The following is a 16367-nucleotide window of genomic DNA, read 5'->3' on the forward strand; positions in this document are numbered from 1 at the left end:
AAGCTTTTTATCCTAATTACTAAGGCTTGCTTGCTTAAGGGCACATTTTATTGATGAATAATAATAGCAAGATTTTTTTCATCATCATCCTTGGTAGAAAGTTTTTGATACTTTACGTCGTTGGTGAATTTACTTTCAGTTGGCTTATGAGACATGTCGATAAATGTCGTTTGACAAAAAAATTTTTAAAATAATTCACACTTTTTACTTTTCTACTTTGATTTTTTTCCGCCCATTTCTCTGCATGTCTCTACTCAAATTTCGCCCACTCTTCTTGTCGTCGTTTATTATCTTCTTCTTTGCTCTGCTGACCTTTCTCCACGATGGTTGAAAGACAAATGATGTTAGCAGGGCTATGCATGAGCTTTTATAGCTTTACATGAGTTTCTTAAAGTCTCCACTCATTGGACTGTATTGAACAATACGGTCGTGTAGAATTAGGCAGTAGGCTGATGTATTAGCAGGAAAACTAGCGTAAGATTCGAATTCCAAACGCACATCTACTGAAGCATTTTTCAGTGAGTCATTTTGCTTGGAGCAATCAATTACAATCAAAGACACGACTTTCAGAAAACCATATCTGTTTAACAAAGGTGCGGGGGATTTACTATAACATGAATTCTGAAAATAAGCATACATGTCATGCAACAGTGCATACTGATTGTTTGTCATATCGAGATTGAGATCATCATAGCAAAAATATTGTGAATTTAAATAGAGTCTCACATTTCTTATGTTACAGTGTTCGAACTTGCTAGCACTAGCAGCTCTCTGATTCTTTCGGTTTGTTTGAAAAGCCAGTGTAACATAACGTGGCTTTTTCAACTGGTTGGACGTATTAACTGTCCAGATATGCTTAGATAGGGGTAACGGGTACAGTTGTTGGCCTCCTGATAGTGATTGACCGCCACATGCATTTTTAAATGGAGCCTTTATATATAGATATACAAATTATACAGGGGTCAATCACTACCTTAAGGTGTCAATAACTGTACCGTTTACCCCTATGGTGGGCAAGAGTGGATATTCATAGAGCTCCAAAAGATGGAAGCTCATAGATATCAATTTGTCTTCTTGCAAATAATTGAGCAGACGAATTTTATGAGAATCTGACATCACCACATAGGGCATAAGCCATTCGAGCTTCAGTATTACTATTTTAAACTCTTCCCAAGTCGGGTATTCATTAGCATTTGCAGCAGCAATAGCACCTTAAACAACTGCATTTAAATCATTTCTCGAGCTCGTTAGTATAAGTTCATGTTTTACATTAACAACTATTTTTCGATAATCTTCAGCAAAACCTAAAATCATGCTGAGGGGAATCAAGAAATCAAAGCAGCTGCCCTCCGTTAGACTTAAAGCGTGAGTTCCCTTTCAACCTGCATTCTGGCTCAAGACGTCTTGATCTGGACTGAGTGTTAACCAATTTTTCATGAGGGTTGTTAGACCCACATTTTTACACTTATCTATCTCAATAGCGTAGTAGACATAGGTCCTGATGTTGAATTGATATGCGGATTTTATCACTGTTACCATAAGTTGCGAAGGCGTATGGCTGATGAGCATGAATCTCATAGTGTGCTATGGATTCATCAAAGGTGACAGGAGACTGAATGCTTAGAATTTCTTCCATGTTTTACTCAACAACACAAGAATATGCAAGTTAGTTTCCACCACGGCCTTTTATTTTTAATCCTAAACTTTTCAGAAACTGATTATTCTGACGTATCAGTTGTCTTTGACGTGTCGACAGTTTGAATGTTCGTTGTTGACTGACTGCTGGAGCGCATGTTGAACTACTTATATAGCTTTTAGTGTTGTATACAATCCCCAATATGATGAAGGTTTTATGTTACCTCACGATTATGACTTCTCTACGAAAATTGACTGAATTACCGTCCTGATCGACAGCGTGTAGTTGTATGAAATCGACAATGCGTCCAACCATTGGCAAGGAGATAATTTGTAATGGTACTTCGATGATTTTATAACCTGGTGGTACAGATGGTATAAATTTGTGAATCGTATGAAATTTTTCTCCGTTTATATAGGCTCCAGTAGTAATATTATACTCAACTATCAGTGCGTTAACTTTGAGAATAGCTACAGGTAAATCTGAACTGTGGGTAGTGCTATCTTCAAGAACACGTTCAGTAAAACCTAAAATAAAAGACGACCTATAGAATCTTTTGGTGTAAAATTAATTGTATGAGTACAAGTAATTTCGCTACAGAGTAAACTATTGTTAGGTTTAATATCAATAGTTATATCGTTGGGCTATAATGTGTCAACTAAAAATGACTCGATATCTCGAATTTCGTAGCTGCCTGTTGAAAAAACGACTACTTGATCAGCCACGTAAAATTTATTACTACCGACGTCAATATTTGGAATCGAATTGAATGATAGGAGTTCTACTAAACCAAAAACATAGTTATGTTTCAATGATAAGTCAATAGGTGCAAAATATTGTGCTTCAAGTACAGAAGAAGTTCCTGACAAACTTAGTGTCAATGTTTTCTTTCATGACTTCTCAAAAGCGAATGAATGATTTTGTGCTATGACATTACCTTATATACTTTTTGAGAGAAACTTAATGCATAAATGACCACAATTATGAGAATCGTAATCTTGATATTTTACGTAATTATACTTGATATTTCCAACTCCCAAGTATAGCATTAAATCGATGGGTGGTTGTAGATCACCAAAACTGTCAAAATAGACAACATCATTACCACGCTTTCTATACGCCACCCAGTGTGTTCCAGGACTATCTTTATCGTCGAGATTAACTATAGCAGTTTCACGATAGCAAGGTCCATCAGGTAAGTCATTTCGCATGAATACTCCCCGGAAATTCGGGATTTTTAACTATTTAGCATATTTTAATAAATCAGCATGGGTCAAAGCTCTAGCGGGTAGTCTTGCTTTAAGATTTTTTTTTTTTTTTTTTTTAATTTTTTCGAGCATATGGCTTTAAGTAGACACCTAATCCAATTTTATACAATTAAAGTTTTAGACCTTTTTCAAGAGCAATAGCCTCCATAGTTTTATTGTGTCTTTGGCTTACTTGTAGCTGCTGCTTAGCACCCTTACTGGCACTAATACTTTTTAATATTCCCGCCACACCGTTTGCTAGTGCAACGGTTGCACTCAAGCCAGAAAATATGGGTATTAGAGGTAGAGCACCACCAGTTCGAGCAGGGAGAGGTCAGATACGTGGTATTTTTACACTTTTCTTACCACCTGCTTTGTCAACTGCACAACGTGTCCTCTTGCCCTCTCAAAGCTGAAGTAATAACCTCGTGTGCATCTTTGCTATTTATTTTCGGTGATGCAGTCTTAATAACTGTACTTAAAGCAGTGCATGGTTTCTTTCTCTTACTTTTCACACCCATACCTAATTTACTTTTAAGCTTCACAGTACTCGCAATAGCTAGAGCAGCTGTTTTTTTCCCGAATACTCGAATCTCCGGCCTTGACTATTTGCCAAGCTTTTTAGGCTGATACTCTATCTGCTGAATTTCTAGCCTCGATGTTTTCTTGATTCTGAGAATAAGCTATATCGTGTTCCTTGCACGCTGCGTTTAGTGGATTTATTCCCTGATCACCTCCAGCCAGACATTTGACAAGTTTAGTGCTAGGACCGCAGTACTGGTAGCTTGGGATGTGTTATTCTACAGGTAAAGTATTTATAATCCTATTAAAAAGACCACGTCCTCTTGCGCGATGAAGATCATCACTCTTCAGTGGTTGAATCACGACTGAGCACCTTCGTCTAAAAGCATTGTATTTATAGTGAGAGTACACATGTAGGGGTGCTTTTTGTGTGTGTGTGCACGAGAGCGTCGGGGGACAATTAAGCATGGAGAATGCGCGAGAATTGAGTTGGTAAGGGACGCGAATCATGACGGCGACGTTTGGTAGTGGTCCGGGAGTGGGGCCTCGCTGGAGAGAAGCTCACTAAAGAGAGCTCGGGTAGGCAGTTCGAGTGGGTGAGCCCCAAAGGGACGACAAAGGGATCAACAAGGGACCCGTGTGGGACAGCCAGCACTTCTTGTCTGCCGCCGGAACTCTCCAAACGAAGCTAACGTCAACACTACACACTGCTGCACAGTAGAAAGATAGTAAGTGTTCCCTTGGTATTCTAGCATCGTTTTCTCATCAAATTTTGTTAATGAGTTCAGACAAAGGACAAAAAGTCTCCCTGGTTGCTTAATTGATTCAACCAAGTGGTGGTCCTGAGTCGGCGACCAGTAACGAAGGAAGGCTATTTTTTTGTGTGTTAAGTTTCTCAGTGCGCCGTGGTTTGGCTTGGGGGAGTATCCCCAGCGTTTCCTTGTATTTTCTTTATCGAACGTCGCATTTCTCTTGAAATTATTATTCGAGTCGTTGGTAGGAGTGGAGTATGTTTTTCTATTTTTTGAATGGTAAATGATAAGTGTTGATCTCACTTATTGAGACCATTTAGTTGGTAGGTTGAAATCCCCGGCTGTTCAGTCAACCGAGAGGTGACCTTCCGACCGCGTTTTTTATCATCCTTGGGGAGTTTTCGTTTGTTGGGAATCATTTTGTTTGATGAGTTTTTGATTGGATAAACGACGTTCTCGTGTGGTGGTCTGCACAGTGGCACGGGCTGTATGTGTACGCTGCCTCTGGATTTATCTTTTCTTTTGATTTGAATATTGAGTTTCGATATGTCACAACTGTAGAGTATGAGCCGTGGTTCATTTCGATTTGCCTTGTGAAGATATTACTTTAATCTATAATAATCTTAGACGTATAATTACCTTACCCTTTACTATTTTTTTTTAACCTTAGATGTTTTTGTGTTCGTAGAGCTGTGTTTTGAGTTCGCGTTAGTGAATAGTTTGTAAGCCTAAAATTAAGAAAAACAAGTTTGACCGACAAAGGTTACATAATTGGGAACGACGATACATCGGGAAGATTCCACAAAAGTGCTCATGAATCAATTATACATTTCTTTACACACTTTTTTTTGTAATCCAAGGTGGTACGATTCTTTGTTATAATTTTTTGAGTCTGATTTTTGATTACTTTATTTGATCATGCGATGACTTCTCACAAATTTATTGGTAAATACAAAAAGCTTTTTATTTGTATAACTTTTTCTTTAATTCTTGAAACACACAAAGTTTATTTTATATGGCGTTAATTATTGTTCTGTAACCCATCGGAAATAAGTTATGATTATTGAAATAAATAATCCAGCATTGAATCTGAGAATACGATTTATATTTTGTTTTTCATTCATCGTTTAATTTTGAATTAATATTGAAAAGCTAATCAAAATTCCCATTGAGTTTTGACATTATTAAGTTGCCTCTACCCTAAACTCCTCTGTCCGCCATCATTTAGCCTCGAACCACCCTCAACAAAAGTGGACCGTTGCAATAGGGTATAAAAGCATAACGCATTCAATTATTACATTAGTCGTTATCTAGCCATCATACCGTGCAGACATGCAGTTCAAAAAGCAAACTATAAAATTGCAAGTTTCAAACTTTGATGCTGTTGTGAAAAAGGAAAAGCGCTTGAATCAACATGGTGAATTACTCCCAGACAATATTCGAGCCGTATTCTGTGGTCCATCCAACTGTGGTAAGACAGTCTACTAGCATAATAGTAGACCCCAATGGATTAAGGTTTGAAAATGTCTATTTGTACTCAAAGTCGCTTTATCAGCCAAAGTATAAGTATAAGTATAAGTATATTTGAAAGAGCTGCTGGAGCCCATAGATGACACAAAATTTTTTACATTCAATGAACATGAAGCAGTAGTATCTCCAGATACTGCACTACCCAACTTTATCATGATTTTTGACGACATAGTTTGTGAAAAGCAGCATAATGTAAGAGCTTTCTACTGTATGGGAAGACATGAAAATGTGGACTGTTTCTACCTATGCCAGTCATACGCGCAAGTACCAAAACACCTTGTGAGAGACAATGTTAACCTTTTAGCTCTATTTCATCAAGATAAGCTGAATTTAAAACATGTGTATCACGATCATGTGAACTCTGATATGTCATGTACCCAGTTAGAAGATCTCTGCACAAACTGTTGGAATGATGATAAATATGGTTTCGTTGTAATTGATAAGGATAATAAAATAATCTTGCCAGTATCGCGAAGGTTTTGACAATTTTGCTATAAATTTAGGTCGCACATAGTGTACTACATTCAGTCTACTCTGAGACGTTGAAGCATCAACATGTACCAGAGAGAAAAATATGTTCTTCATCAGCTGGTGAAGGCTAGAGAAGCCGTCAAAAAGAAATATCAATTATTGAAATTTGGAAAAAAAGGTTGAAAAAGTTTTAAATTTGACCTTTAAACCTATTACTGATCGTATTTGGAAAATTATGAATAAAACGAGGACAAAATAATAGTTCTGTAATTTCTAATAAGCTACTACCTATCAAACAAATGAAAAAAAAAAAAAATACAGCGACGATGACATGATGTTTGAGTCTGCTGTTAGTTAAAGCGATGATGATGATGATGAAATGAATGTTACTATTCAACCTCTTGACATTGTGTATTTACAAATAGTTGGTGAAAATAAAAGAGATTTATTAGATTTGGTTTATGGAGTGCAAAAACAAGGTGGATCATATAAGCTTGGTAATTCATCGATAGACTTTGAAAATAATCAAATTCAGATGGGTGAGTTGAGCTTTCCAATGAGTGATGGGTTGTTTGAGCTACTTGTGAAAAAACATCCTGATAGATCTCGCATGACCGAAGATGATTTGGAGAAATATTACTTGCTTTTGGATTCTTCAAGTGCCCACAGAAAGGACTACAACAAAAATAGACCTATCAGAACGCACATTAGTAATAAATTTAATGAAATCATAGCTCCAATGTTTGATCTCATTGCAAGCAAAAAAGGTGGATCATTGTTACCTCATTACAAAATTGCTAAAATAATGCAGCTAGTGGATTATGTGCACTGGGACGATCCAAATGAGCTAGTTGACCGCCTCCAATTACTCATATCAAAAAGATCTACAGGAAATCCTAGCCATGACAATGAGATAATATCGATTATTGAAGAATTGCGTAAAACTGGGTATATATACTAAAGCTGGCGAGCATTCACGTTAGTAGCGAAATGAGCATCAACGTGTTCGGACGTAAGAATGAAGGTGATAGCCGAGGTCCTCCTGGTCCTTCAGGTGTTGGCTATAAACTCACTACCGATGCACAATATGATATTGAACATAAAAGACTGTGCAATGTTGCAGCAGCAATCCACTAAAATGATGCAATGAATCTCAATACTTCTCAGAATAGAATAAAAATGATTACAGATGAGCAAGGCAAAAAGTAACGCAATTTAAGTGAAGTGTGCGCTAAAAAAATTGCAAACTTGGAGCAGAAAATACATACGATCAAAGAGGTGACATCTCAGATCTCTCCTCCAGAAGAAAATTAAACTGGATATAAAACTAATGATTTGAGTCGCATTCGTTTAATAGCCGTTAATGAGGATGGATCGTAAGAAGAAAGTTGTTGTGGAAGAGCTCCACAAACAGGCTCGTCGTAACTATCCACGACGAAAGTATGATATCCGAGGTTTGGATGAAATATGGATGGCCGATCTTGTAGAAATGATACCCTATGCTCGTGAAAATAAAGGTCATAGGTACATGCTAACTGAATAGATGTATTTTCAAAGTATGCATGGGCTGTACCTGTAAAGAGAAAAACTGCTAAAGATGTTACAACAGCAACAAAGTTTGTATTACGAGATGTTCGAGTACCGAAGAATCTGCATACCGACAGGGGTAAAGAATTTTATAAAAGCCGTCAATGAAGTTCAAGTTTTACAGAAATTCACGGTTAATGATGAAATGATAAAAAGGAAAAAATTCAAAGTTAATGATGAAGTACGTATGAGTAAAGCTAAAAATGCCTTTGAAAAAGGCTACACGCCAAACTGATCAACCAACATACTTCCAGTTTATAAAGTACGGAAAACCAATCCAGTTACCTATTATTTAATAGATTATAAGGATCAGCTGGTCTCTGGTAGCTTTTACGAACAAGAGCTTCTAAAATCTAAATATATATCTGGTGGAAAAAGTCATGAAAAAACGTGGTAATATGGTTTATGTTAAATGTTTAAGTTATGCTGGGATTCGATAAGCTCATAACAGTTGGATTGACAAGTCAGATATTTAAGAAAGAGAGAGCGAAAGTGGAGGGAGTCCCGTCCAGCGCCCCGTCCTGTGCTGAACAGCCTTTCATGCATTTCCACCTTCAATAAACTTTCTCTTCAATTTATTAACAATTTACAAATTTAAACTTACTATCACCATGATATACAATAAATAAAGCATATTTTAAACTGTTTTTCTCAACTTATTGTCAGATTATCATTGGCTTCAATTGCTTTTGGAACACGATCTGGAATGAAGACTTGAAATTCATCATCTATGATGATGACTACTTTGCATTCAAAGTGGGTATTGACCTTCTTAAGCTCAGTCACCATGTATTTCCGCTCTTTCTCCAGCTGCGACAACCTCATGGTGGGGAGGTAGCTATTGTCGGTGATACGGTTTAATGCAGCAAAATTTTTTTTAAATCAATAAATTTTTCAATAAAAATGAATAAATTTAATTTCAGAACAAAAAAGTAGGGTATGCATACATGGTTCTCAACAGCAATCGTAAAGAGTTAAAACTCACGAGAAGGACTTGCTCTTGACAAAGCAAAGTGAGGAATGATGCTCCTAGCCGATTCCATGGGCCTTTTATACACATCGAGAGGTGGTGGGAGACAACCAGAGAGAGAGTGGGAGACTACCAGAGGATGGGGGTAGTCTATTGGCGGAGAGAGGTGTAAGTGGGGAGCGGAAAGGATTTAAAGAGCTTGAAAGAAGACGAAGAGCTCAGTCGACAGTAATTCGGCTGAGTGGTTGGACCTACCAGTCCAAGGCTTGAGTCGTGTGCGTCACGCGCGAGACAACGACTGAATTCTCTATCTTTCTTACCATATGTAGGTGGTAGGGATAATGATTGGTTGCGGGTCAGAAAAGTGGGAAAGGAGTGAATGTAAGGAGCTTGCTGAAGCTGGCGAGCTCAGTTGACAACGAGCTAGTCAAGAGATCAGACGTACATGATCATGGACTATATCGTTGACATTCAGACCTTTAGAAGGTCCACAAATATTTTTATTCCGAAAGAGCTGGTTATTTTACCACTTAAGGCTGATGCTCAGCCAGAAATTTTTCACTTCAGCCCCCCATGTAAATGGTTAAAACTTTTACATGAAGAACGCAAGGTTAATGCTTGGCTTAAAAAATACTTTTACGGGATACCTAAGGTCTCAGGAAGTTTATTTTTCTCTAGAGTTACTTTCATTGTTCAGTATTTCTTGAAAGACGCCAATATCATTTAAGTCAAGGGATTGGAAAAAAAGAGGTGGCTAAAAGAAATACTGTCAGAGAAGTAAGTACTTCAAGCAATAATATACAATATTTCGTTTGATATTAACTCTACTATGTTTCAGACACATCTGTAATGCTGAAGATTTGGGTTGTCCCACTATCAGTAAAATAAATAAGGAGTATGAAGCATGCTTTGCTCATCAGTTATGCACAAAACCTGTTTCTGCTGTCAAAAATGCCTCTGCTCTAAGGGAATGGCTACTAACTTCAAGAAATACAGTGGATAATGTAAATCACTCTGATGATGATGATTTGTAAAATAAATATGGTGAAATTTTATAATAAAATTAAAAAAAAGAAAAAAAGAAAGATCAAAGGAGAAGAAAATATATGGTTGTTCTCCACTGGTAGGGGCGGGGTCGGGGCTCTTACCACTTTCTTTAAATATTGAAGATGAATTTTCCCTGACTGTGAAACAAGAATTAAATTTTTACATAAGAATCGTTAAGATATGAAATGATTTTTTTTCTAATAAAGATATAACCCTAAAATATTCGAAAAGAATTCATATAATCATTAAAAAAGACATCTTTCAGTATTACTTAATAATCTTGTGTGATATTACAGAATTAAAGCAAACTTAATATGAAGTAAAACATAATATCAAATCTCAAAGATAGTTAGCACAAAATATCTACATAGACATAAACTGTATATCAAGTATCTGATTAACGCTGGTCAAATGGATAAAATACTTGCCTCTTGAACAGACGAATACAAATATATGAATAAGCATGAAAAAGTATAGGATGTACATTTTTTGTATGCAGTTTACCATCAAACTTATGAATTATTCAATAACCAAGTGTCTCAAACTCATATTAATAGATATACTAACACCGTAGGGATCCACGTTTTAAGTAGTTCTAACCAAAATATTCGTTCTATATATCACTTACATGTATAACGCGTCAACCATTTTAATAGAACTAAGATGAATATAATTAATTTACAAATAACTTTTATTTAATAGATACAAGGGTATGAGAAATCAATTCGTAAGGTTATTATTTAAAAAATTTATTCGTCAAACTTTGAAGATTGATAAAAAAGATAAAAAAACATTGCTTAAAAAAATTGTTTCAAAAGTTTTTACTTAAGTTTTAGTAAGTATTATTCTGCTTGTTATTCTTTCTTTTTCGTAACTAAATTTGGGCGATTTTTTTTCCTCCGGCATGGATCATTTAATGGATCGATCAGCTGACTTGTTGTTTTTCTCAACTCCACTTTACTCTTTTTTAAATTATTAATCTAAAACAGATAAAAGTATGTATGTTTATTATCAATAAACATAATTAAATTCATACTGTTAAACTTGCATTATGAATCTGTTGAAGTGGATTTCGTTTCAGCTCTTGAAATGGTTGTTGTTGTTGGATTAGCTGCTGCACTTATGGCTGTAGTTTTTTGACTGATTGTTGTACTGGCTGTTGCATTGATTTTTGTTGTTGTTGTTGACTGGCTGCTACTGGACTGATTGTTGTTGCAGGATTTATTGTTGTTGTTGGACTGTCTGCTGCTGGACTGATTGTTGTTGCAGGATTGATTGTTATTGTTGGACTGTCTGCTGCAATAGCTGCTGCACTAATGGCTGTAGTTTTTTGACTGATTGTTATACTGGCTGTTGCATTGATTTTTGTTGTTGTTGTTGACTGGCTGCTACTGGACTAATTGTTGTTGTAGGATTGATTGTTTTTGTTGGACTGTCTGCTGCTGGACTGATTGTTGTTGCAGGATTGATTGTTATTGTTGAACTGTCTGCTGCAATAGCTGCTGCTGCACCAGCAGCTGGACTGGCTGTTTTTGAATTTGATACAATGAATATAAATAAAAGTTAACTAAAAATTTTTAAGTTTAGGTATCATAGTGAAAACAACTTACATTGAAGTCTTAATTTAGGTAATGGGAAATCAAAGATTTTTTTAATGCGCGCCTCAAGTCTGGGATCTTTTCCGTAAATCTCAGTAGTAACCATACTATGCTTAATTTTAAAAAATTAGAAATTTATTTTAAAAATTTTTTTAAGCTTTATTATTTAGAAAAATGTTACCTTTGTTATTATTTGGTATGTACATAACTTTCCCTCTCGTTCTAATATCAAACACGGATCTTCATACTTAATAGGAAGCTAAAATATAAAGGTATATAGAATAATATATTATAAATAAGAATAGGTTATTAATTAAAAATTTTTATTTCAATTGGAACTAAGCTTTTTTTAAAGAAATTTCTTAGTTAGCATATAAGAAAGTTAAATTCAACTACAAAATTATAATTATGAATGTTTATGTACAAGCTTCAAATGCACGATATGATACTTACCTCTCATACTAAGTAATATTGATGAGCATCATAATATAACCGTAGGGGTAGAAGTGGAGCAGCTTGTGTTACTATGACTGAATCTTTTTTTTGAAAATTTTCAGAATCAGGCTTGTGTAAGCCTAACAATGAGCTCATATCATCTACTTCACTCATTGATGGAGAGAGTTTAAATTTGGGGCTTGATGTTTAAATAGTCTGGATTTCTTCAAGATCAGTTTCATCTGATGTTGATAACTTTAAGTCTACTTCTAAAAAATCAGACGGTATTAATGATGAAGAAGCAGTTTGGTTTTCATCACCAGGTGTTGAGCTATATATTTAGTTTAATAATGGTGTTGAAAAATCATTATCCGATAACCTATACAAACTAAAATGTATTGGTGTACAGCGAGCACACGTTGTGCACATCAACTTTTCGGTATGAAACCGAGGCAGTAATACATAGTACACACAACGAACAGCTGTACTGAAAAAGATTCTGTGGAAGTACAACGACGATTAACAACTAGGAGGTCACGCACACACGACGACTATGATGACCATGAGACAACAAGTTGCACCAGATGAATACAATATACGTATACATTGACACGACAATAATGATGTGAGAGCGCAAGGATGAGAACGATAACAAGACAGCAGGTATCAAGCTCCAAGGCAGGACGAAAATGTGTGCACTAGCACTCACGACTCTCTTAAGTCCTAAAGTCTCACGATCGCACTAATACCCACGCATGATTGTACACTTGGACGCCAGGATGTAGCTGTGTTTGTACCATGGTGTAAGATATAGAACAGGTGGTCGCATGAATAAGGCATACTTTTCCAAAGTATTTGTGCTGTTTCATTCAAGATCCAGCAGATGGCGAATTATAGTGCTATCAGGCTGCAATCCGGCAGCCCGACTACTCGCATGCTATAGATCGATAGATCTCAAGATAAACCAAGATAATATCTGTATAAGTAAAGATACCATCCAACTATCCGATAGCACAGTCGGTAGCATACCTGACTATCACCCTGGGGAGCAAGGTTCAAATCTAAGTGAGGGGAAAATTTTTTATTTTGAAATAAAAATAAAAGTAAATTTTAAATCTAAAAAGAGTTTTAAAAATTACATTTCAAAACGCGCGCTCATTTAAATACAGTCAGTACAGCAGAGCGCTATCAGGCTGGAATCCGGTAGCCCGACTACTCACATACTATAGATCGATAGATTTCAAACTAGGCCAACGTGTGGAGGCTAGAGCCAAAGTAAGAAGGCGAGATTAGCATTTAAAGGAGAAGACCTGGTTGGAGAAGACTCAAGCAGCAGTCTTTAGTCGTGGTGTGGAGCGCGGGTCGTTCTTTTTTCTGCAAGAGACAACGCCGCACTTGGTTTCAAACATTATTTCCACGGGATTTTTGTTCAAGCGTTCGTAAGAAAAGGGGGTCATTTGATTTGGCCAACGAGACAAGTTAGTGGATCGTCTTGGTGACAATCCCTCGTCATCGAAGCAGTCAATCCCTTGTGGTAGCTTCACAGACATACTCGTCTTTGTTTCTAGATCAAACTGCCCGTTTTTTTAAAAAATTTTTTCGTGTATCGTATTACCATGCCACCTAGCCGACACACCCTGTTTTTCCTGCGAAGCGTTCACAATTACATTCTTTCTTTCTGTTGATTAGTATCAAATAACAATTTGTAATCCAATGGGATACATTTGCGAAAGAGTTGTATATCAATATTAAAGTATAAAAAGTTAGCATTAAAGAACAGAAAGAAAAAGAGTGATTATCCATCTGAATTGTATTTTACTTGGGTACTTTTTCAGAATCCCCCCCTCCAAAAAAAAAAATTATGTTTTTTTTGCATGAATTTCTTTAGTATCAGCAGTGAATGGACTTCTAACATAAATCATGATATAGAAATTCACCGAAGGGGTGAAAACTCATTATACACCTACCCGTATCACACTCTATTTTGGAACGCCATACAACGCTTGTTTTGCACAGTTCTGGAATGAAGTATGTCTTACAGTGCAGTGTCTTTTGTGTTACATAGGAAATTCTTTTTTTTTTTCACCTATTAACACGCACGTTGAACTTTTACATACTAATTAACATGCAGGTGCAACTTTTACGCGGCAAACATACGCATATACGGTGTTTTTAAATCCTCCATTCGATTTGGGCTTCTATTTACTATACATGTAGACAAACAAGTCGACAAGCTACTCTGTGGAAATTTTAGTTTTATTGTAGCTATGGAATCGTGTACTTTTACATCAATTACTCGCGAAATTATCAGTAAACATTTAAAAGTATACTGCAGCATATTAAAGAATTCCAGGACACTTCTGGAGATTAAAGTTTAAATGTTTATAATTTATTACAGTTGAAATATGTGTAATTTTTGTGTAATTCGTTAATTGTTGTCTTTAAATTTTATTGTCATTCATTTTACCATCGGTTTAAATATTTATAATTTTTTATATTTAAAATGTGTGTAATTTTTATGTGATTTATTTATTTTTGTTATTAAATTTTATTGTTATTAATTTTATTATCAGTCTAAATGTTTATAATTTCTTACAGTCAAAATGTGTGTAATTTTTATATGATTTGTTAATTATTTTTGCATTACAATTCATTTAGGACATTTTTATACCGTTAATAAGCTATCATTTAATGCAAAAAAACATTGATAATTTTAGGGGGGGGGGGTCCGAAAAAGTACCTTGAGCGAAATTGTATCAAGTTTTCTTTATCTTACACGAGGCCTGAAAGAGAACGGGCATTCGTTTCTGATTGATGCGTATATATTGTATTGAGTATATAATACAGTATAGATAGTACTTTTAACACAGACAAAGAAGAGACTCACGTGGTAATTTAGGAATCACGAATTATAATGCAATTCGTTGTTTAATTTATATCAAGTCACAATTCAATGGAGTTGAAATGAAACTCAATGACTGGCGTTTTGTTTGCTTTAAGCTAAGAACTTCACTATTAAGTTACATTCTTAGTATTTTTATGAGCAATATGCAAATTTAAATATATTTTGGAATTAATTTGTAACCATTTTGTATTTCTTTCACGCACCTGATACTCCCAGTCTCAACAATACATTCATTCCTTTGTAATAAATAAATGCATGTCTTGCTGAACGCTCCAAACACCCTATCCCGCCCCTCAAGAAAATTGAGACATGAAATAGAATATAATATATAGTCATTTAGATAAGGTTTACCACAAATTTCTCGTAGCTTCTGTCCCACAAAAGTTTAGACATGTAGACTCTTATTTTTTTAAGTAATTGTCAAATTTTTTAAGCGTTCATTTCACTTAAAAGAGATACTTCTGACACAGCATATTTACAGTAGCCAAATTCAATTACATACTTCTTGAATATTTTATGAATGTTGAAAGCTGTTAGTTCTATGTTTTCAAAGAACCAAAAGATTTTATAGAAAAAAATGTATCATTGTACATTTGCTCAACAGAGGTTAATTACTTACTTCTGGAGTCATAGTAAATTTGGTGACGAATCATGTAAGACGAAATGTTCAGTAATTGACATTTTAATCAAAATTTTTTCATAAACTATACTAAAAATTATTTTATTGATAGTTAAATGGCAAATAATTTCAGTTTGTTTTGTTTGCAGGGCTCCTTAATAACAAATCCTTTTGACGTAGCTCATTGCTGTCACCTGAAATTAAAAAAGATGTAAGGTTCCAGAAAAACAATGCATTTTATTGATAACAGAGAGATTATCAGATATAGTTTGACATAACAAATGAGAATCTTTTAAATTTTTTAAAGCAATATAAAATTTAGTAAGGAATCAGTATAACTGTCTCAATTATATTAATAGAAATTAATTGAAAATTTCATTAAAAAAATAATCTTCCAATCAATTTTTTTACTTAAGTAATGTACTTCGTTTATTATATTATAATACATCATAATCGAAACTTACAGACAATTGTTATTCCAAAATACACATTTGATGAAATTTTTACTACAAAAACATTATTTCGTCTCCTCTATGCTGTCGATATTAGTAATTTTATAATTTAATGTATCTATTGAAAGTTTAAGCTTGAAATGAAATAATCATTTTGATTAAAATTATAGTTGATAATTTTATTTACTATAAAATACTGTAATTAAAAAGTATTTCATAATTAGAGGTACGTGGTGTCATAAAAATAATTAAGTATTTTTAGAAAGCTGGCACTCAGAACTTGGTACACGAATCTTTCTCTCTGTCTACAATTAAATTTTGTAAATATGTATTATATCGTTATATTATTATTAACAATGATAGCGGTTGGACAGCATAACATGCAGGATGATAACATTAGTACACACCGATTTCTTATTATTTATCATAAATAAATGATGATAACATACATGATTATAAAACATAAACAGAGAAATTGAGAAAAACTAGCGTACCCAACTCTGCGTACTAAGACATAATTCTTGTAACTGTACTGTAATAACTGTACTTTATTTTCCTATAGACAAAATAACTATTCATTGAAGTATCGTACATAA

At 34.8% G+C, this 16367-nt stretch overlaps 1 protein-coding gene across 6 annotated transcripts in view; it reads right to left on the minus strand.

The window, feature by feature from the left end:
• Positions 1-16367, minus strand: part of rngo (DNA damage inducible 1 homolog rngo) — a 237730-nt gene that overhangs the window by 40747 nt on the left and 180616 nt on the right. Inside the window, exons 9-10 of one of the 6 annotated variants that reach the window (XM_089593751.1) lie at positions 11373-11380; positions 8532-8555 (exon numbers count right to left, since the gene is read on the minus strand). The exons of 4 other annotated variants lie outside the window; for them this stretch is intronic. In XM_089593751.1, coding sequence (XP_089449877.1) covers positions 8532-8555; positions 11373-11380 — 32 coding nt within the window. Of the gene's footprint in view, positions 1-8531; positions 8556-11372; positions 11381-15444; positions 15514-16367 lie in introns of those variants that run through there. One more of the 6 variants, XM_014348758.2, reaches the window with a different exon arrangement.

Source organism: Copidosoma floridanum, unplaced genomic scaffold, assembly GCF_036245765.1.
Source record: "Copidosoma floridanum isolate Cflo_tuat_1 unplaced genomic scaffold, Cflo_Japanese_pri ptg000020l, whole genome shotgun sequence".
NCBI classification, from domain to species: Eukaryota; Metazoa; Arthropoda; class Insecta; order Hymenoptera; family Encyrtidae; genus Copidosoma; species Copidosoma floridanum.